Source organism: Vanacampus margaritifer, chromosome 10 (genome assembly GCF_051991255.1).
Source record: "Vanacampus margaritifer isolate UIUO_Vmar chromosome 10, RoL_Vmar_1.0, whole genome shotgun sequence".
NCBI lineage: Eukaryota > Metazoa > Chordata > Actinopteri > Syngnathiformes > Syngnathidae > Vanacampus > Vanacampus margaritifer.
The window spans coordinates 11719017-11741791 of record NC_135441.1 but is presented as its reverse complement, the minus strand read 5'-3'; the positions used below and the strand labels follow the sequence as shown (position 1 = coordinate 11741791).

General features: G+C 36.7%; 1 protein-coding gene across 2 annotated transcripts; it reads right to left on the bottom strand.

The window, feature by feature from the left end:
• Window positions 1-744: 744 nt before the first annotated feature.
• Window positions 745-22227, bottom strand: pde6a (phosphodiesterase 6A, cGMP-specific, rod, alpha). Of its 2 annotated transcripts, XM_077578341.1 has the most exons (24): window positions 22135-22227; window positions 20508-20838; window positions 20204-20345; window positions 17404-17559; window positions 15394-15483; window positions 14362-14502; window positions 14204-14278; window positions 14063-14127; window positions 13916-13982; window positions 13134-13181; window positions 11188-11337; window positions 10528-10671; window positions 8673-8738; window positions 8421-8567; window positions 7885-7992; window positions 5812-5921; window positions 5535-5622; window positions 4015-4115; window positions 3831-3938; window positions 3699-3762; window positions 3543-3617; window positions 2251-2334; window positions 1780-1948; window positions 745-1696 (listed from the first exon to the last, which is right to left on the bottom strand). In XM_077578341.1, the coding sequence occupies exons 2-24, from the start codon at window positions 20834-20836 to the stop codon at window positions 1659-1661; spliced, it is 2565 nt and encodes an 854-aa protein (XP_077434467.1). In that variant the 5' UTR covers window positions 20837-20838; window positions 22135-22227; the 3' UTR covers window positions 745-1658. The 2 variants fall into 2 exon arrangements, with proteins under 2 accessions (XP_077434467.1, XP_077434468.1); XM_077578342.1 differs by lacking the exons at window positions 14204-14278; window positions 14362-14502; window positions 15394-15483; ... (2 more) ...; window positions 20508-20838; window positions 22135-22227 and having other exon boundaries at window positions 13938-13982.
• Between the last annotated feature and the right edge of the window lie 548 nt (window positions 22228-22775).

Here is a 22775-nt window from a genome sequence, read left to right as displayed (position 1 = left end):
AGGTGGAAAAACCTAAAAGCATGAAACGGGACCCACAGCTTGTTTTCTTCTTGCTGAAAAGGTAAGACCTTGTCACGAAAATGCAACAGGGTCTTTTTATGATAAGCAATGCACAGTAAAACTACCACTATCTAAAGTCTCGGCACTCTGGGCGCGTTCACGTCTATTCCGCTTTTGCCAGAGGGGTCGCAAATCTGCAAAAACTTCCGACATGGACCTTTTAAAATGAAGACTATTCTAACAACTTTGTTTAGAATAATTTAGAAATAGCAATTTTATTCTTGTAAGCACGCATGGTAAAAAAGAAAAAAGAAAGTTAAAATGAAAAATGTAAGTTTATTCTAGTATAATGGATTAATTTCTTGTAAGAGCAGTTTTTTTTCTTGAAAAATGACATTCAACCTTTTTCACCAGAAAATTAATCGAATGGCAAATGTGTTAAATGTGAATTTGTTCTAGTAACATTAGGACTTTTTCATTACCCCAAAACACAACTTTATTACCTTTAACATTACAACAACAACAAAAAGGAAATGGGAAAAAAATATGGAATTTTATTTTCATACGAATCCATCCTGACTTGTATTTTCTGGAAAAAATATTATATATTTTTATTATTTATATAAAAATTTTGTAAAATTATTACATTTGGCTACAAAAAAGTGTATCGTTAATATAAATATTTAATAAAATAATTAGAATAATAATTAGCAACACAATAGACTCCATAAAAAGGAAAACAAGTTTTGTGCATGAAAATAGCATCATTTACTATTCTTTGAAGCAATAATACATATTTCAGTGTGCAAGGTCACAAAGCAGCAAGCGAGCACATCTTAAGTAAGTGTACAGTATTTGCACGTAGATTCTAATTGTATGATAGCAGCGTAGAGTTTAGGTTCAGATAGCAGTGCAATGACAACAAATATTTTAGGTATCTTAATGATTTGTGATGCATTTAATCTAAAAACAGCACCTGCTACTATTTATGTGCAATTCATTTTAATGTAATTATTATTTACTCTAGGTTATTGTTCTTTATTTTTCTTCCTTAACTCATTCACTGCCATTGACGGCTATTCACGTCCAAAATTCATTTGAGCGATTTCTATTAGTTTCACTTTTTTTCCCCCACTTTTGTTAACAAGAGTATGAATTTTTTTTATTATATGTTTAGAACAGATATAAAATGTGTGATTAATTGTCAGTTAACTAGTGAAGTCATTGTAATTACAAAACTAATTAAAAAAACAAAAGATTATTAAAAGTTAAGAGTGTCAGACGATGATTTTTTTTAATTGTAATTAATCGCATGACTTCAATAGTTAACTCACGATTAATCACAAATTTTATATCTGTTCAAAATTTACAATAAAAAAATTCTAGGTTTTCATACTCTTTTTAAAAAAGTGGAAAAAAAATGTGAAACTAATAGAAATAGTATTAATATTGAATTTTTTGATGCCATTGGCAGTGAATGAGTTAAGTGCATGTTGATGATCAAACTGCTAATGATCACAAGTGGCTTTTAAAAACATCAAATCTGCTTTAAAGAAATAAAACATATAATACCGTATTTTAATGTTTATGGTAGTAATTATGGTAGTGTGTATTTTTATAGGTGCTGCTTGATGTTGACGGTTTTGCGACGCACTCTTCTAGCTGAGCGTGCACGTTTTCGACTGGGCCGCACTCGCTGCAAGAAGAAAAAAAATGAATTAGATGTGTGAAAAAAAAAGGGATTTTCAGATATTTTTTCGTGTATGTGCTGATCTGGACCTTGTCTGGCCGCCGCCGCATTGCCGGCCGCCTCCTCCTTGGCCTTCTTGGCCACCTCCATGGTGGCCATCTTGGCGTCGTGCTCCTCCTTGAGGGCGTTCCACTCCTTGCGGTTGTTGAGGAGACGATCCAGCATGGGCGTGATCTCCACGTGGAAGCGGCTGAACTCCTGACGACAAAACACCGCAACGCAACACGTCATTAGAACCACTACCATTTGACGTCATAAGTGAAATTTGATAGGAAAAAAATACAAATTCATTCTTGTTTTTTACATTACAGTAGTACTTATATGTGTCTAACGTGTGCTTTTGATCATGCTTACACAACACTTTTATATCCATTGCCATTACCCAAATTGAATGACTTTATGCTCCTAAAATAATGAAAAACTCTAATTTATTATTCTAAGATGATGACTTTTCTTGTGAGAGAAAAAAAAAAGTATTCTGCTAAATGGCGCGATAGGACCTTGTAAACGAAAGTGCAGACAAAGTCGATGAAGCCGCATTGAAGCTTTGGAAGTTCTTCTGCTTTGTTTCTGTCCATCATGGGCTGAAAAGGAGACAAAAAGAAAGTCAATCTTTGAGATTTGTCCAAACTTGATTAAGAACGCAATCGTGAGACAGTACGAGAGATGCTGTGTGGGGGAGAGTGAGGTAAGTAGTGCTAATTTTTACTTAAAGTGTCTTTTATGCAAGGGGATTACAGGAAACCCTCCAACTAAAATATGTTCATATAATTTAGGAGCAATCACTTTGGATCTTCAATAAACTCTTTGAGAAATATAGCTTTAGAAAAAATATACAGTATATATTTTTGTGGGGTAAGTTGTGCCATTAGTCAAAATCCAGTGGGGTAATTTGTGCCATTGATAACTGACGTAAAAAAATATCATTTTAATCTCAAAAACGATAAATAAAAGGAAGACGAATTCAATACAAAACTGATTTGCAGGTTTCAGAGGCCTTTTTATCTTCTCTTTCTTTGTGAGCCTTCTCCGACTCCATCTTCTCAGGTGTGTCAGTCACAATTCTTGTTTTCACTTTCTTTTTTATATTTTTATTAACAATCCTGTTCTTTGTTTCTGTCGGATTTTGGCAAGGAAAAAATGACCTTCTGTTTTTATCCCGATATTATATTTATGGCCATCCTCCAATTTTTTTATCTCCGTTCCAACCTGATGTTCCAATTCCTCAAGAGGAAATGGAACCCTGTCCGTCTGTCCTTTTGTATCTGATGGGATGATGAATTTCGGTCAAAAATTAAGAATGACATGCTTTTGGTGATCAAATGTAATAATTACAACAACAATAAAATACAGTAAAGTAATGCAGAGTGAATAATCATAATTTAGGGGAAGTTGTGCAATTGCTACAACTTCTCGCAGGTCCTTTGGCACAAATTAGCCCAAACTCACCAATTTGGAAAAAATGCATCCCCCAGCTGTTTTGAGCCAGCATCATGCTAACAACAGAGACTCATGATGTAGCTTACTAAAGCACTAAAACATTTTCAAAGTTGTCTATAATTGTTCAAACACAACCATCAAAAAACATTCATCGTAGAAATTTTACTTTGGATGGCAAAAAAACTCTCAGTCTCCCTTTTTTACCGAATGTGCAAAATGGATGTCTCTTCAAAAAGATGTGGTCGCCTGACCAACTTCTTCTATGGTTTTCTAAACAACAGGGGTGGAACTACTTGCCCCTTGCCACAAATGACCCCACTCTCCCCTATCGATTGTCTCCCAAAAGGCTTACGATGGGTTGCTGCTCCAGCACGGTTCTCTCCAGGTCTCCTTGCTCCCAAAACTCGGCAGCTACAGACAGTGCCACCTGCAGGCGGGGAGGAAAATAAAATTCCAGCAAATGTACAAACTGTGACGCACACGCAGAAAAAAATGACATCAGACTGACCTTGCTCTGAATCTCCCAGGGTTTGGCGATGGCCGACAGGTCGCAAGCCGTCATCATCATGGCCCTGCGATGTCCACACACAACTTGATGGAGCATTTGTGTGTGTGTGCGTTTTTGCACGCCCGCGCTTACATGACAATCTCCTTGCGCGTGGTCTCCAGCATCATGTACTTGGTCCAGTCGTTCCAGTTCTCGTAGGTCTTGGACTGGTCCACTATCTTCTGGAACATGGTCCTTTTCCTGTGCAGGAGGACAGCCGCAATGCATCATGGGATTGAGCTACGGCAGCCGGACCGGCGGGTGCTACAGTGCTGACTTGAAATAGAGCGCCAGGTCGGTGGCGATGATAGCGATGTCCATGAGGTGGATGACGGTGTCGTGCTGACGCCGGTTCAGATTTTGGTAGATGTTCAACGACTGAAACAGTTAAAATAGATGTCAACACGCACATATATATATATATATATTTTTTTAAGTGTGCAGTTTTTTTCTACATCATGCATGCTCCACCAATGCCCAGATGAGTACAAAGAGCCCTGATTGTTTTACTCTGACTGCACCTATCAGCTTTTATCTTCCCTTTATAGTAGAGTGTGCGGACCCTCACACTCCACAGTTCCTTTATGGAAGGGAGGGGTGGAGTTTTTTTTACCTCATTTGAAGTCATGTCTTCGTTTGTCAACTGTGGCTGTCGCTTTAAGATCGCGCACGTACACGCACGCGCACCATGGACGAGCCTGACACAGGTGTTGTAGTTACGCTTTGGGCCAGAGGTGGCAGTCGCGAGTAAAAAAGTGACAAACTGCGCAAAGATCCTTTAAAGTGAAAACAACTGTTTTTATTTAAAATTATTAAAAAAAAAAAATTATTTAAGGTGTTGGCATTTAAATTTATGTTTTTATTTTAATTAAATGAATGTCAATGTGAAATTTCTAATTAAATAAATTAAGTTAAATTAAATGAATGAACTGAAAATAAAAATGAAATACTTTTAAAATGATCATGTTTTAATTTTTAAAATCTTTTAACTTTATTAGTTATTTTAGATTAATTATTTATTTAAAATCAAAACGATTGTTTTATATTTGAATTATTTAAATATCTAAATTTATGTTTTTATTTTAATTAAATGAATGTCAATGTGAAATGTAAATGGAGTTAAACATTTTTATTTAAAACTTATCTTGATAATTATTTTTTGTAACATAAAAAAATAATTCAATTTTTCTTTATATTTTGTTTGAACTTTTATGTATCTAAAGTCAGTTAAAAAAAATGAACAATACATTTCCAGTTGAATTAAACTAAGTTCGTTTTTTTTTAATATAATAATATTTAAAATGCTTCAGATTTGTCCTTTATCACTTTATTTTGCGATTCTTAATTAGTTTTAGCATTTATTGTTTTATATATTATTTATTTTATTACTGGACTTATTTGACGTTAATTTGGCTGCAAGTCAAATTCATTACACCAATGGAGCGAAACAGCAACTGTCAAGGTGAGTTCAGCTCAAGTTGAGTGCGTTTGCGTGTGTGTGTGTGTGTGTTCTTGTCTGTGTCATCTTGTGAGGACTATATTTCGTGTTTCTACTATCATTGTGGGGACCTCAGGTGCTATGTGGGGACATTTTGGCCGGTCGACGCAACTCAAGACCTCTTTTCTTTTTGAGAGAGTTTAGGTTTGAATTGTTTTTTGGTTGGGGTTAGGGTTAGGATTTTGCAATCAGTTATGATGCAAGGCTAGGGTAAAGGTCTAGGAAATGCATGATGTCAATGAGATGTCCCCACTAGGAATTATGAGCTAGAACGTGCGTGTGTGCGTGTTACAACACACCTCATCTCTCAGCAGAGTCTTGCTGAACTCAAGATGGTGTCTCTCCAAGATGGACGAGCCATGAAGCTTCGCCAGAGGATTTCCAGACCTGGACACACACACACACACACACACGCACACACTTTAAGGCTGGGAGGTTACATGGTGCTAAATCATGACTGCTGGTTTCGGGGCTGGCTGGACTCACTGCAGGTATTTTACTGCAGGTGATGAATTGTGTTTGTACGAGCGAGCGATAGTCAACAAACATGGTGACAAAAGCAACTTTTGGTCTCACTTCATCTGGTAGAGGTTGTTGGTGCCTCGGTGGTCGATGTCATGACAGAAGCCGGCGGTCACCATGGCCATGCACTCCAGGTCGGTGAAGTAACGCTTCAGGTCGCCCGTCTGAACAGCAGCACACACATGCACACTTCACACTTTCATTTATGACATTTAAGTCGAGATGTGACCTTTACTGAGCTGACTTGTTAGATTTTGTGTTTTATAGCGAATCATCAAATTTACCAGACATGCTCCACCCTAACGCAATGACAAAAACTGGAATGTTTTAAAATTTGGCATAGTCCAACGTCTAGTAGATGAGGTTCAAATTTTGTAGCAAGTGGACAAAATCTGTAGCAGATGTGTCTAAAATGGCTGCTGCTAACTAAAATGGGAGACTCCCTGTGCATTTTGTGAACAGCTTTTCCTGTCTATTTAGGCATGGCTTCTTGAGACGTTTTTGTGGGTTTACTTAGGATAGACATGCCTACTACTGTAAATTTCAATTTGCTATGTGAAACTGGTTTTGAGGGCTGAATTTTTTAATTAGTTTGGCCGAAGTGGCCCTAAAATGGCCGTCCAAACAAAAATGGGAGACTTCCTGTGCTTTTTCGGGCATGGCTTTTGAGACTTTTTTGTGTGTCTAATCAGAATAGATATGCCTACCAAATTTCATGTCCTAAGTGACACTGGTTTCAAGGGCAGAATTTTTAAATTAGCTTAAATGGGCAAAATGGCAGCTTCAAACCAAAATAGCAGACTTCCTGTGTGTTTTCGGGCATGGTTTCTGAAACATTTTTGTGGGTCTACTCATGAGAGATTTGCCTACTAAATTTTATGTTGCTAATTGAAACTGGTTTAAAGGGCTGAATTTTCTATTTGTTTGAATTGCCAAAATGGCCCTAAAATGGCCACTTGAAACCAAAATAGCAGACTTCCTGTGTGTTTTGGGGCATGGCTTTTTGAGAGTTTTTTTTGTGTGGGTCTATTCAGGATAGACATGCCTACCAAATGTCATGCTGCTAAGTGAAATGGCAAATGTTTTAAATTAGCTTGTATGGCTAAAATGGCCGCTTCAAATGAAATGACAGACTTCTTGTGCATTTTTAGGCATGGCTTTTTGGCCCTAAAATGGTGGCTTTGAACCGAAACGATAGACTTCCTGTGTGTTTTCAGGCATGGCCTTTTGAGACATTTTTGTGGGTCTACTCACGATAGACATGCCTACCAAATGTCATGTTTCTAAGTGAAACTGGTTTCGAGGGACTGCATTTCTAACTAGCTTGAATGGTCAAAATGGCCGCTTCAAATCAAAATGGCAGACCTCCAGTGCATTTTCAGGCATGACTTTTTTTGTGGCTCTCCTAATGAAAAATATGCCTACCAAATTTCATATAGCAAATTGAACCTGGCTTCAAGGGCCGAATTTTTTAATTTGCTTGAGTGGTCAAAATGGCCCTAAAATGGCGGCTTCGAACCAAAATGACAGACTTCCTGTGTGTTTTCAGGCATGGCCTTTTGAGACATTTTTGTGGGTCTACTCACGATAGACATGCCTACCAAATGTCATGTTTCTAAGTGAAACTGGTTTCGAGGGACTGCATTTCTAACTAGCTTGAATGGTCAAAATGGCCGCTTCAAATCAAAACGGCAGACCTCCAGTGCATTTTCAGGCATGAATTTTTTTTGTGGCTCTCCTAATGAAAAATATGCCTACCAAATTTCATATAGCAAATTGAACCTGGCTTCAAGGGCTGAATATTTTAATTAGCTTGAGTGGTCAAAATGGCCCTAAAATGGCGCCTTCGAAACAAAATGACAGACTTCCTGTGTGTTTTCAGGCATGGCCTTTTGAGATATTTTTGTTGGTCTACTCACGATAGACATGCCTACCAAATGTCATGTTGTTAAGTGAAACTGGTTTTCGAGGGACTGCATACAGTATCTAACTAACTTGAACGGCCAAAATGGCCGCTTTAAACCAAAATGGAAGACTTCCTGTGCATTTTTGGCTACATGGCTTCTTGTGACTTTTTTGCGGGACTACACGTAAATGTGCATGTTTGCGTTTGTGTGTATGAGAGACCATGAGCAGCGTGAACATGGTCTGTCCAACGTTGAATCCGTGTCTCCAGTTGTGGTAGGTGATCTTCCTGTAGCCTTTGCTAAGTGAGTACAGGAACCTCACCAGCACCTGCAAACACACACACACACACACACACACACACAAACCCATTAGTCCTCCATTTGTTCAAATAGGTGTTTAAAAATAGCTTTGCAGTGAGTTTATTTCCAGGAGGACACACAGCAGGCGACCGGCGAATGCTTCATCATTAATTAACTACGATGAGGGCTCGCTAGGTCTTTCGAAACAAAACTCTGAGACGGCATTTGTGTTATGGCTTTCACAGGGAGACAAATGGAGTCAAATGACCTCTCAAAAATCAGTTTGGATGGGAGTTTTGTGCCATTCATCATGAGTGATCTGCGAAGCCCTTATTAAGACCTTTCATTTGATATATGACTAGATGTGGTTTGTTAATTTTTATTTTATTTTATTTTTTTGTCGCTACTGGTGAACTTTGAACTCAAACAAAGTGCTCAAGTTGAAAGCTGATTGACCTCTCTGGGAATGTGAAACTTGTCCACCACTTTCAGCTCGTAGTACATCCTGATGCCACACTTGACCAGGTCCAACTCGCTATGCTCTAAGTCGTAAAAGTGAAACTCCAGGATCTGCGCTTTCTTGGCGTTGGGGAGGACTTCCGACTGGAGATGGGACAAACACAAGAGTGAACGGAATCATGTTGGAAAAATAAAAGGTGTGTGTTGTCTTTGTGGATATTTGCGAGAATTGTTTGTGTTGTTGATCACCAGGATCTCCTCCAGCTCTTCTTCTTCGCACTCATCCGGTTCTTTCCCCCAACGCTCACGAGTGTTCTGAAAAAGCATCGGAAACACAAATTAGAACGATGACATCATAGCTGCCATGCCCCGCCCACATGCAATGACAAAAACAAACATTTTGCATTTTAGCTATGCAAGGTTCAAATAACTGCCACATTGGTAGATAAAGGAAATTTGGTAGTAAGTGGATGAAATATCTCATCTTTGAAGGACTCTTGGAAATGATCAAAATGACCCTAAAATGGCTGACTCCAACCAAAAAGGCAGAATTTTTGTGTCTTTTCAGTTTTTATTTATATATTATTTATTTTTTTATTTATTGATACCCATAAAAGACATGCTGACCACATATGTTGACAAGCGAAACTGGCTTTGGGTTTTTGTTTTTGTTTTTTTAATCCAGTTATATACAAGCGAACCAAACCTAAAATGGCTGCTTAGAACCAAAATGGTGGGCTTCCTGTGTCTGTACAGAAATGATTTCTTGAGCCTTTTTGTGTGTCTACTCATGCTATCCTAGACGTGCCTAGCCATTTAATTTTTCCAAATGAAACTACTACTGTCTTTAAAGGACCACTAAAATGACCCTAAAATTCCTACTTTAAATCAAAATGATGGACTTAACACTGTTTTGTGGGTTGACTCAAGATTTACATGCCTCTAATTTTAATGTTGATAAGTTACCAGTAACCAGCCAAAACAAATTTGCTTTGGAAGGATCGTTAGAAATGTCCAAAACGAGCCTGACATGGCTGCTTCAGACCAAAATCGCTCACTTCTTGTTTGTTTTTTCTTTTTAGGTATTGCTGCAGGGCTGCATTTTTTAATTTGCGTAAATGGCCAAAATGAAGACTTCCGGTGTCTTTTCAGGTGTTACTTCTGGAGACTTACGCAGCCATGCCTACCAAATTTCATGTTGCTAAATGAAACTGGCTTTGGTACATACATTTTTTTATCTGCTTGAGAGACTTAAATGGCCTTTAAATGGCAGCTATGAACCAAAATAATAGACTTGTCTCTTTTCGGTTATAGTTTTTTGCAACATTTTTGTGGGTCTAACTCACCGTCTGACCCTCATATGTTGCAAAGTGAAAGTGGCTAGGAAAAGTTTGGATCTGAAAGACCGCGTTTAAAAGATCAAATTAATCTTTTAAATGGCTGCTGGGTCAAGACAAGCAGGTATAAAAAAATAAGAAATATATATGAATAAAATATAGGGTGATGATTGGCATCCATTTTGTAACATACCACCACACAGCATTACTCAATGCTATACTATACTATACTATACTATACTATACTAAACCATACCATACCATACTATACTAAACTAAACTAAACTAAACCATACCATACCATACTATATTATACCATACCATACCATACCATACTATACCATACTATACTATACTATACTATACTATACTATACTATACTATACTATACTATACTATACTATACTATACTATACCATACCATACCATATTATACTATACTATACTATACTATACTATATTATACTATACTATATTATACTATACTAAACCATACCATACCATACTATACTAAACTAAACTAAACTAAACTAAACTAAACCATACCATACCATACTATATTATACCATACTATACTATACTATACTATACTATACTATACTATACTATACTATACTATACTATACTATACTATACATACCATACTATACCATGCCATACCATACCATACCATACCATACCATTTATACACATTTATACATTTATATTTTATACACTATGTGCATCAAAGATCAAGATCTGCATTGAAGAAATGGGCGTTGACTGACCAGGACATTCTGTATCTCGTCCTTGCGACACTTGACGTGGTAGAACACCATGTCCTGGAAGATGTCCTTGCGGTTCTCCAGTTTGTTCATCTTGTCGTACGTGTCCGGGTTGAGCACCGACCAGCCCAGGAACTGAGTCAGAGACTGCAATGGGGATTTTTTTTTTTTTAATCAGCGATTAAACATGCTTGATGCTGAAGAATACTACATTACTTTATTTATTTTTCAATAAATAAAAACGACACAATGAAAAAAATCAAATAAAATTATTATATCAATAAATATTATAAATAAATGGCATTAAAATATTCATAAAAGTAGAAGGTGGTAGAGCATTGATGAAATGTACTTTTTTTAGATTAAAAAACAAAAATAAAATATTTTTCTCTCTCTCTCTCTCTCTCTCTCTCTCTCTCTCTCTCTCTCTCTCTCTCTCTCTATCCATCCATCTATCTACCTGAAAGAGGAAAAAAATATTTTTTTGTGAAAAACTGACACATGGATTGTTGCTCAACTGCAAGCATTCAAGCTTGTGAACAAAGTGGACGCAGAAAAGCCTCCAGGCTGATAAATAATGTACACGCACGTCCCTCAATTTAGAAACCTGTGAGTCACACACGCACATGCGCACACATACTGTATGTAGTGTAGCTACTCCACCTCCATCAGCGTTTCGTCCATCTCATCAAAGGGTTTCCCGTCCTTCCTGTTATAGAAGGTTGCCACGCCCACAATCTCCTCTTTCTTGTTGACGATGGGCATGGACAAAACGTTACGAACTGTCCATCCCGAGTTGTCCAGAGGTTCTTTCTGGGCAAAGCAAGGAACACAACTCATTCATTAAAATATTATTAAATGCATATTTAACAATTAAAGGTACTGAATATTTACTAAACCGCATATTACATTTTAATAAATTGGACAAAATCTGATTAAATTAAAACAAATAATGTAACCGGAGCTGCCTTCGAAGTCTAATACGTCTTTAGTATGTGCAGTAAATGTGTAATAGCTGTGTAATAAGTTGGAAGGTTACATATGCATAATAACTATGTAATAAAGTGTGTAACCAATTGGTCGTAAATGTATAAACAAAGAGCACCATCAGGGTGCAAATTTGTAAAAATTGTAAAAGTGTAGTAAAATGTGTAACAAATGTGTCGTGTATAATAAGCACAACATTTCAAATAAGTAGTATAATTATATGAAAATTAGTGTCTATTGTGTTGTATTAAAACAATATTGTGGTGTGTCATACAGCTATAATAACCTACATATGTGATAATAATTGGATTATGCTGTTTAAATTTTTAGTACAATGTTTTACAGGAATGCGCAATAAGCATGTAATGAATGTAATGAAAATGTAATAAATGCAAAAAAACTGCATACGTGTGCAACAAAATAAATTACTTATGAATGTGTAATAATAGCATGAATGCATAATCTGTGCATAATGCATTATGTAATGGATGTCTTCCTTTATGTGTATTGTGTTGTCTGTAATATTTTTTATAGTACATGTGCAGTACATGTGTAAAAATTGTGTTGTGTGTAATCATTGTGTGGTAAGTTTGTATCAAATTTGTAATATGTGTCATAAATGTGTTATAAATAAGTATGCATGTATACTTCACACATCATAGAGTTCAATATTGTGATATGCAGTATGCATATCACAATGCATTATAGATAGATACACATATAGCTAATAAATGTGTAATAAATGTGCAACATGCCTAGGGTTTTATACATGTGTAGTAAATGTAAAAGCAACAAGTGAAGGAAATACTCCTAAATGTGTAGTAAAAAGATCATAAGTGCATAAATATATAACAAACATCAAATGTTTAGCATGTGTAATAAATCAATAATAACTGCGTCATAATTGTGTAATAAATGCATGAAGATATATACAAAGTATGTAATATGTGCGGAATAAATGAGTGGTAAATGAGTAATACTGTATCGATTAAAAGTGTGTGAACGTGTAATACGTGTGTAATACGTGTGTAATAAATGAGTTCAGTGCAATACTTCTGTGATTTGTGATATGAGTGTAATGATGAAGAGTTTTATCTTATCATTTTCACAATTTCATATGGGACAAATGTCTAAAGTGATATTAATGTGATTTAATTGTACTGAAAGTATCTCACGGCAGAAAATCCACTACATGGGCCAACTTGGCAGAGAGCAAGCGCTGCCTCTCAACCCCATGATGGGATCCCAAAAGAAGGAGTAAAAATTATGAATTTGGTCGTTAGAGCACGCGCACCTCCCCGTGGCAAAGTGATTCTAATGGGAGAAAAGATGAGAGGAGCTGCGCATCCTGCTGTAAAGTCAGTGAGGAATGATAAGGAGATCATTTGTTACCTTTATGACTGCGGCTTTGCCACACATGCACATGCATGCACACACACACATGACATCATGTTAGTGCCACAGCATTGGGTACACCCGCATAATCTATTGACCTGCAGTTCTCAGGGAGCCCTGATGGAAAGGAGCGCCATTAAATCAGACGGATCCGATATTAGAGCTCATTAGAATGTGCGGGTGTACCTCATGGCGTGACGTTCATATGTAAGTACTGTGACTCTTACTTGGAATTCAAAGAACTGGTCCTCAGCCGCATTCATTATGTTGCAAATCTGTTAGGAACAAGAAGACAATGTTGTTGCTGCTTTTTAATTGTGCTTGACAATGAGAAATAAGCAAACCACAAATATTGAATGTGTTGTTTCAAATGTCAACTTACAAAATAACTCCCATTTTGTAATAATTTCCTGAATAAGATATACTGTACATATATAAGTGATGTATAAATAAGTGTTCATAAATGTGTGATACATTTGTAGTATATGTGTAATAACAGTATAATTGAATGTGTAGTTTGCAATAATGTGTTACTTCTAAGTGTGTAACAAATGTATCATGAATGTGTGGTGTGTAAGTAAGGGTGCATGTGATAGATGTATATGTTTTATAAGTGTGTACGAGACATGATAAATCTTTGAAAATTTCCAGAGTTCTCATGGTGGTTGTGTTGGAAGTCTGAACAGGAAAAAGCGGTGTAGCTGGAAAATGTGCAAGCTAGGTGCATAAGAATATGGATAATATGGCCCTAAATGTGTAAAGCTCGTACTAATACATATGTAATAAAGGTGTAATAAATGTGTAACTAATGTCTACTAAATTATGTAACTAAGATGTGCAACAAGATACATGCATAGTAAAACTGTAGTGATAAATATTGGATCGTGTAGTACGTGTGTAAATAATGGTGTAATAAATGAATGTAAAAGCTGAAACTGTCCTTAACCACTTTTTAAAATGAAAAGAAGATGTCAAATGTAAAAAAAAAAAAAGGTCAATAAATTCTGACCAGTCCGTTTTCTGCAACATACGTCGGCAAGCCGCTGACCAGAGCCCAGTGGTCTGCTGGAGGATTCCTGCACATCAATAACAACAGCTTTTGCTTTATAACAATTAACAAGTCAGCAACTGGACGGCAATTGCATTTGTGACTGACGGGATGACTTTGATATCTTCTTTGCCGTGCAGGATGTAGTCGATAATTTTGTAGAAGACAATTTCCTGCACAAGGCAACATAAAAATGGTGCTTGAGTGTGCTTCCACTTTGCAAAACCAATCTTTTTTTTTTTCACTTACCCGGCCATCAGGTGTTTTGGGTCCGTCATACGGAGGAACTTCTCCCATCAGGATAGGCCACAGGTCGAAGAACTCCTACAAACCAAAGAACAAAACGCGCAAGCGTGCACATCTTGAACCTTTTGAATCTCGTGTTAGGGAAAGTGGATGATCGTCACCTTGGTTTTGGTCATGTCCAGCAGGCCCACAGAGTAACGGTCGCAGTTGAGGAACGCTCGTACCGTGTACAAGGCCTTGTGAAACTGCCTCTCAATGTCCGTCAGCTCCTCAAACACCTTGCTGGCCGACCACAGAAGCACCTGCACATGCACACATAAAAAATATAATTCTTGTGTAGTAATTGTGTAATAGACGTGTGATAAGCGTGTCATGTGTGCAATAGCAAAAAAGTGTGATCAATTCATATTAAGTTATTGATAAGTTCATAAAAAATAAGTAGTAGTTTGATAAGACAGTAATGTGTGATAGACATGTAACAAATGCCTGATAGTCTAGTACATCAAGTGTTATACAGCAAGTGTGTAATGTGCCAGTGACCTTGGAAAAAATGTATAAATAAGAATTGTGTAATAAGTGTGTACTGCACATGTAAGTGCAGTGTGAGTGTTATAAGACTAGAAATGTGAGCCAAATGCATCACATGAATTAAATGCGTATAACAAATGTGTAATAGTAAGATGTGTAGTAAGATGTGGTTAATATTTAATACATGCGTTAAACTGTACTCACTGGTAACAAATGTGTAAAAATTGTGACATAATGAGGTAACGTGCAATTAGTATGTGAATGGTGTGTGCAATAATAAATTATAATGCATGTGTAATTACTGTGTAATAAACGCACAGTTTGTAATAAACTGTAATAAGTGTATAGAAGGTGTAGCTGCAGAGTGAAAAAGGGCATGCCCCCTCCTGAGCATCACAAATTTCTCATACCAACTTCCTCCAATCACCATGTATCAACCAAAAATGAAATAAATAAATACTCCCCCCCCCCCCCCTACTTCCTCAAACTCAGAACTTTTGAGTCGCATCAATCATTACTGCAACTTTGTGTTAGTGGGTTGTCTTTTATTGCGGCGACCGCTTGGAGTCACAAAGCTTCTCCTTGAGCAGCAGCAGTCCACAAAGTCATCGATCAAAGTGTGATGGGACACACATGGGGGCGGGGGGGGGGACAAAAAAACTCACCTGTCCTCTCCTGGTCTCGCAGTTGTGCAGGTAACTTAGGTGGAAAACTCTCAACAACAGGTTGGCAAAGTTCAGGTACTTGTTCAGGGTCTGTAGGTAAATTTATGTTCATTTTTATTATTGAAAAAAAATGGCATGTTATACACAAGGTAACTCAATGTGCTAATCAAAATTTAAAGTACGTGCAGCCAAAAGTCTTTACGACAGAAATAATAAGTTCTGATCTGTTTATTCTGGTAAGAACTGGAGCTGCATCGTTTTGAATGAGCTGCAGCTGTTTGACTTAATACATAGATAAATTAACAATAATAATATTAAGTGTTGGTTCAAATTGTAACAACTGTAATAAATGTGCAGCGAATGTGTAATAAATGTGCAATGTGTCATAACAACAATAATAATATCATTATGAAGAATTATGTCGAACATTTCAAGGCATTCAAAGAAAACATGTTAGATTTTGAATGTAATTTATAAATCTATCCATAACACTTAAAAAAAAATCCAAATATGTATTAATTTTTAATTTATGAATTCATTTTCAGTTATGAGTTATTAAAGCATGGATAAGTTTCTCCTGGTCTGCTTGGAACATGCAAGAATTCAATCTGGAGATGTTTTTCAGATGGTCAAAGGCTGTTTTAGTTGATTGACTTCAGAATTCAGATCAGGCTTTGGTCTTGGTCTTTAGTTTTTTACATTAGTGACTGCCTAAGTGTTTAAGAACAACAATCCTTTTTTCTTTATTGTCCAAAACAATTTCCTTTTTTTTTTTTTTTTGTGGTTTAGTTGAGATAAATTTTGTTTCATCCAATTATTAGTTTTAGACAGTGACACTACATCTTAATTGAACTGCTGTCATTTGGGGACACTGCTAGACAGAGCTTTGTATCATCTGTAGCCTTAATAGTCAAACAGCAAAAAGCCATAAATAGCTTAGAGTTTTAGAGAGTCTCAAGGTGACTGATACTGACATGTCCTCTTTGTTTCTGTAGGCCACAGACAATGTCTTCAGTTTTCTATTTTATTCCGAGAAAATTTTTTGTATCAAAACATTGATCTGTTTGATACAGTGACAGAGTCAATCTACAGACCCATGTTCGCCTGCCATCAATGACTCAACTCAGCTTTATTTATAGAGCACTTTAAAAACAATCATAGCTGAATGCAATGTGCCGTACGTACATAAAAAAGCAGACACATGAAAACAAAAAACTGTTAAAAAAATTAAAACACTAGAACAATGCGAAGTTTAATGCAAACATGGCACAAAAATATATTTGCATCATTGTAGTAGGATTTTTATTATTATTATAATTCTATTTATTTATTTTTAATTATTGCTTTATTGTAGAGATTGAAAATTAGGGGGTCCCAGTATTGACCCGTGGGGAATCCCTCAGTTCACATCCATTTCCTCTGGACACGGTTACCATTTTCAAAAGTGTTCATAAGATTCAACTTGAAATGATTCAGAGCAGTACCTGAGGTTGTACTTATTTGTCCCATCTTGGGTCACATGTCCTTGAAAATCAATAGAATTCTTGCTCTGATATCCATTTCAAAAGATCCATCAGTAGACACCAGTGCATGCCTATCTTGAGTAAGACTTTAAAATCAATGGGTTTCTTCCATGCCAGACAGATATGGAGAAAAAAAAAAAAGTCCCAGAAGACTAATAGTGAAGCGATAGGACCTCTCCTTCCACCTTGAAGCAAATCTTTACAATCAATAGCTTTCTTGGATACTGCACAGACCGCCCCTTCCCAAGTGCCACACAATATTCAATGTCAGCAGGGCTCTTCCGCTAATATGGGGCAATAAACCAGGAAGGGAATAAGGAAGACCAGTAGGTGATGTGAATCTTAAAAACAATAGGTTTCAAATGTCGAATCAATGCCTTTATATATATCGGGAACATGCCTTAAAATGTTTTTAATTTGGGTCACGCGTATCTCAAGGCACCGCTGTATATTTTTGGAGGAAAAATCACAGCATGTACATGTTTACCTCCTCGTCCTCTGCGGTGAAGTGCGGAGCGTCGTCCATCTTGTTGACGGCCATCATGACGGCCACCATGTCCTTGCCGTTCATGATGGGCACGGCCAGCGCGTTCCTGGTGGTGTACTCGGTCAGCTCGTCCACAAAGTTGCTGAAGTGAGGATTCTGAAAAGGAGGAGGACCATTGAAACATTTACAGCCAAACTCAATGGAGCGGGTCATCGGCGTGGTCCTCGGGCATGACAAATGACAAGAAAGACTTTTTATGTATGCGTCATATAGGTCATTATTATTATTATTATTATTATTATTATTATTATTATTATTATTATTATTATTATTATTATTATTATTATTATTATTATTATTATTATTATTGTTATTATTATTATTAATAGTATTTGTAAATTGTAAATAAAAAAATTAAGACAAAGAAGGAGCTTTTCCTGTTTAAATGATTGGGATTATTATTGCAATTCATATTTGCAGTATTTTAAACATCATGGTTTCCATACTAATTGCAAATGAAAATGAACTTGTATTTGTAAAAATGTCAATAGTTGTGAAATAATAAACAATTCAAGTGTTTTTTTTTAAGTTAATTACTATAAATATAACTCCTAGTTCATTTGGTAAATTTAAAATAGTTGTTAAATAATCAATTTATGCAGAGCTAATTATGACATTTTTGATTAATTCAAAACAATACAAAGAGTTCAAATAATTGTGTCTTTTATATTTAAATCATTATCAATAAATTAAAAAAATATATATCTAAAATTGTAAATAGTTGTAACCCAATAGTAAAAGGTAATTTAAATTTGTGATTTTATTTTTGTATTTATTTTTAATGACCATAATTGCACAAGCAGCCAAAATGAGTTCACTCCACAGATTGTCTGAGAAGTCATCTACGAGGGGCTCGCTGCTTAGATTGCTGCCCTCGTGACCCGGATAAACTGAAGAAATGGATGGATTTAAGTGTAATAAGTGTGTAATAAAATGTGAATAAGTATTTAATAAATTTAATAATTGTGTAATAAGTAGATAATCACTAATAAGCGATTAATGAATCCAAATTTGTGCAAATGTGCAATAAACACGCAGTCAATGTGTAATACGCAATTTACAAGTGTATACAGTAAATTGTTTTTTAAATAGTAGTCAAATTAATACTAAATAGAATACGTCTGTAAACATAATTTAATTCTATACATTATAAATCTAAATCTTTTCTAATAAACTGCACCACTATAGAGGATTTTGTTGCTGTTGGAAGGCGGTTTTAAAATGGCTGCAAGGTGTTTTTAGTGCTGCTGCTGCTGCTGCTTCTGAGTCAGTGGACAGGGCTCCACTTCAGGCCTGTGTGACCTCTGGTTGTAATCTGGGATCGCTCTAATTCAGGACAGATTAACCAGTTTCATTTTGGGAAACTGGCCCCCACCACACACACGTTCACCTGAATATCACAGAGCCCATCGAGAGGCGTGACAATCGTGTGAATATTGTGAATGTTAAAAGGGAGTCGAGAAGAAGAAGAGAGACTGAACATGAGTGGAAAACCATAATCCTAGTCCAACATAATCTCCACCTTCAATAGAAATAGAAATTCTCAGCATCCCGTCTGAAAGGCCGCTGCGCTCACTGCATTAGCAACACAAAGCAGGCTAATTACGAGGAAATGTGAGCTGTCACCAGAAGTTTTGGAATTGCCCCACTTTTGATGCATCCGTGAGTCAAGCCCACGGAGGAATTTTTGTTACTGCTTCATGTGGGAATAAAATGGACCACTTCCAAATGCCAAAGGAATTAAGCGATAATACCGTTGAGCCGCTTTGGAGGCCCGGTTTGGAAGACAATTGTGGTATCACGTCGCTCTCTGGTGGCTATTTTGGTGCAGAGCATCAGTGAAAAAAAAAAAATAATAATTGCTAACTGGGAGATTATTAACAGGAGGGAATTGAATGGGAGATTTGTGGCATTCATTCCACCCACAATGTATCAGTTACATTCTTTCACCGATATGGGTTAAGAGGATTACTATAAGGGGTGGCTAAAGCACTGCAAAATACTTTGGTAACACGGCTGTATTCTAGCTATCAAAATGGGTCAAGTAATAATAATAATAATAATAATAATAATAATAATAATAATAATAATAATAATAATAATAATAATAATAATAAATGCTGTTTTAAATTGTATCAACTGTAATAAATGTGTAATAAATGTGTAATAAATGTGTAATAAATGTGTAATAAATGTGTAATAAATGTGTAATAATGCTATGTAGAATTATGTAGAAAAATTCAAGGCACTCAAAGCTTACTTATTACATTTAATTGCAATTTATAAATCTATTCATAATAAAAAATAATCCATATATATATTTATATTCAATTTATGAATTCATTTTCAATTATGAGTTATTATTTAAATAATTTAAAATTCTGAAAAAGTAAGTAGACAAAGTCTGGAATACCTCTCATCAAAAAATAAATAATTACTAACATCAGCTCCACAATAAACAAAGTTAACTTAATAGAAGTTAAGATCATTTTAGTTTGTGGTGCGGTCCTCAAATGCGTAAATATATAAATAACCACAATGTATAATATAATATAACCATAATATATATATTTCTTAATTATTAGGGAGACCAAAAGTTAATATTTTAAAAACATTCTTGAAATTGTAAGTCTTAATAACTTGTTTCTATATTCATTTATAGCCACAAATTATGCCTTCAAACAGATATTAATGCTCATGTTTGTGGTATGTTAAAAAGCTTGGTGCATGAACTCCTTACCTGGGATACGTCAGGCACGTTGACCATCTTCTTGGTGGAGGCCACGTGGCCCACAATGCCCAAATCCAGCGGGTACACAATTTCACTATCAGGCTGCACTAGGCAGTCATCAAACACAGAATCTTTGTGCACATTGAACAACCTGCAAGGCACAAGTGAAGACACCAGATCAAACATTGGAGACCAATCTGATGTTTGTTTGTATTTTTCTAATATTGGCATCCGCGGCAGTTTGTGTGTGTGTTGAAATACAAAACAATTCAATGTGAGTTTCACTCAAGAGATAAACCGTGGGAGGATCAACCTGGTGGCGAGTTCAGCGACGCCGTTCCTCTGCCGGTACATGAAGAGGCTCATGCGGTCGGCCCTCATCATGAAGCTGAGGTGCCTCATGAGGTTGAAGAGGGACTTCTCCATTTGCAGGTTGTCCTGGATGTCTCGCACCAGGTCGAAAAGGATCTCGCTCTCCTCCACCGCCGAGAGCCGGTGGTAGCGGCTCACGTCCACCGCCGTGGCGCGGCCGTTGTCCAGAAGGTCCGACACCACCTTAGGCCGGAAGTTGACGTCGTAGTATTGCTTGGCGAACTGCGGGTTGGCGTCAAGGAACTGCTCGGCTGTGGCGGCGTCCACCATGACTGCGGAGCAAAGCGGACTCGCTTCATACGAGACGTTTTTTACCTTTCTGCTTGCTAGTGTAAACTTCAGCTAATCGTTGCATGGTGGCAGTGTCGCGTATACAACTAATAAACATTCTTCAAAAAATAGGTTTCCGACTGTTTATCTCCACTCTTACCATAGAGACAATTACATTGTGTATTTAAAACAAGCACATACAGGAGCTCATAGCTAGCTAAAGGCTCATGCTAAACAATGATTAGCATCTACAGTATGTGGCTGTGTTGTATGATTTAAATAGCGAGTCAGCGAGTCAGTCGGTGCGTGAGTTAGTGACTGAATTAATGACTGATGAAGTTAAGTAGGGAGTGAGCGAGTGAGTCGGAGAGTCAGCGACTGATGATCGAGTGAGAGAGTATGTAAGTTAGAGAGTCAGTGTACGAGTTAGTGAGTAAATGAATGAGGTACATAGTGAGTTTTGAGTCAGTGATTTAGTTTGTGTTATTGAGTAAATGAATAAGTGAGAGTGATTGCGTTTGTCACTGTCGGTGACTGAGCGAGTTAAAAAGTGACTAAGTTAGAGTAGGTAGTGAGTGAGTTAGGTGGTGAGTCAGAGAGTCAACAAGTTAGTCTAGTGAGTGAGTGTGTAAATTACTAAGATTGTGAATGAGTGATTGAGTTCATTAATGACTGAGTGAGTTCGATGAGTGAGTGCTTTAGAGAGTTAATGAGTGAGTTGTTAAGTAGGTAAATTAATGGATTAGATATTGGTGAGATGGTTAGGTGCAAATCAGCTATACAGGGTTATGACTGAGGCAATTAGTTAGTTAGTTAGTTAGTTAGTTAGTTAGTTAGTTAGTTAGTTAGTTAGTTAGTTAGTTAGTTAGTTAGTTAGTTAGTTAGTTAGGCAATGAGTGTTGGTGCATGAGCGTGCACGTGATGTCTTGTTTTTAGGCCAAGTAAGGCAATAACCCACCACATCCAGTAGAGGGAGCTTTAAACTAATTTTCATTGTTCCCAGATGGTGGTGACAATAAAGTTCTATTCTATTGTGCGTTTTTTTTTTTTTTTTAAAGAACAACCACGCAAAAGCCTTACCAATCTGGATGGTATTCATTTATTTTGGTATTTCATCCAGGATCAGTTTAATTTTCTACAAGTATCTCGTCCATTCAAAATGTTCAGAAAAAACGTGACACTATTTTAAAATGGAAATAATGCACTTTTTTTTTTTAATGAGATATTACCAAACCCTTCAATCATCAACAACCATCATGACATCACAGTAAATACATTCATAACAAGACAAACGGTACCTGATGAAGTGTCCGTATTGTCTCCAGCAGCACAGCGTATAATCCCTCTGTCGTATCACACAGTCTGCAGGTGGGTGAGAGAGAGCATAAGGGATTATTAAGGGTGCTTTTAAATGATCACATGTGCATGTAAACCTGCACACAAATACAATCCAGAGATTATGACACCTTCCAGTGTCCAGGGGTCACCACCTGGGAAAGGAATCCTCCTTCTGTTATTGTAATATGGGCTCGGTGGAATACTGTCACAATAGCAGAAACACATTCTGTCCCCTCCAAAAGTATTAGAATGGCAATGGGTGTTTCTAGTTGTTCAGGTGGTGTTTTTTAGAGTGAATGCTACAACATTATCGTGCAATAGGTGTCAAACTCTGTTCCTCAAGGGCCGCAGACCGCAATCCTGCATATTTTAGACGTTTCCCTCCTCAAACACAGCTGAATGAAATAATCAGGATCGTTATCAGGTTTCTGCAGATCTTGCCGATGAATCAGCAAAGTATGGGTAAAGAAAGGATCTGTTTATGATCCAAAACACACATCTTATCTGTAAAGCTAAAATCATGGCTTGGGATAACATGGCTGTCTCTGGAACAGGCTATTACTCATGACGGTCGCAGCGGAATGAATTCTGATGTCTACAA

Bases quoted from the DNA above. Each gene is read 5' to 3' on its own strand.
- pde6a (XM_077578341.1), bottom strand. From the start codon at position 20,836: ATGGTGGACGCCGCCACAGCCGAGCAGTTCCTTGACGCCAACCCGCAG. The intron at 10,672-11,187 runs GTGGAGTAGCTA...TCCCCATTGCAG, and splicing joins TGGACGAAACGCTGATGGAG to TCTCTGACTCAGTTCCTGGG. The intron at 2,335-3,542 runs GTAAGCCTTTTG...TCTCCTTTTCAG, and splicing joins TGCTGGAGCAGCAACCCATC to CCCATGATGGACAGAAACAA.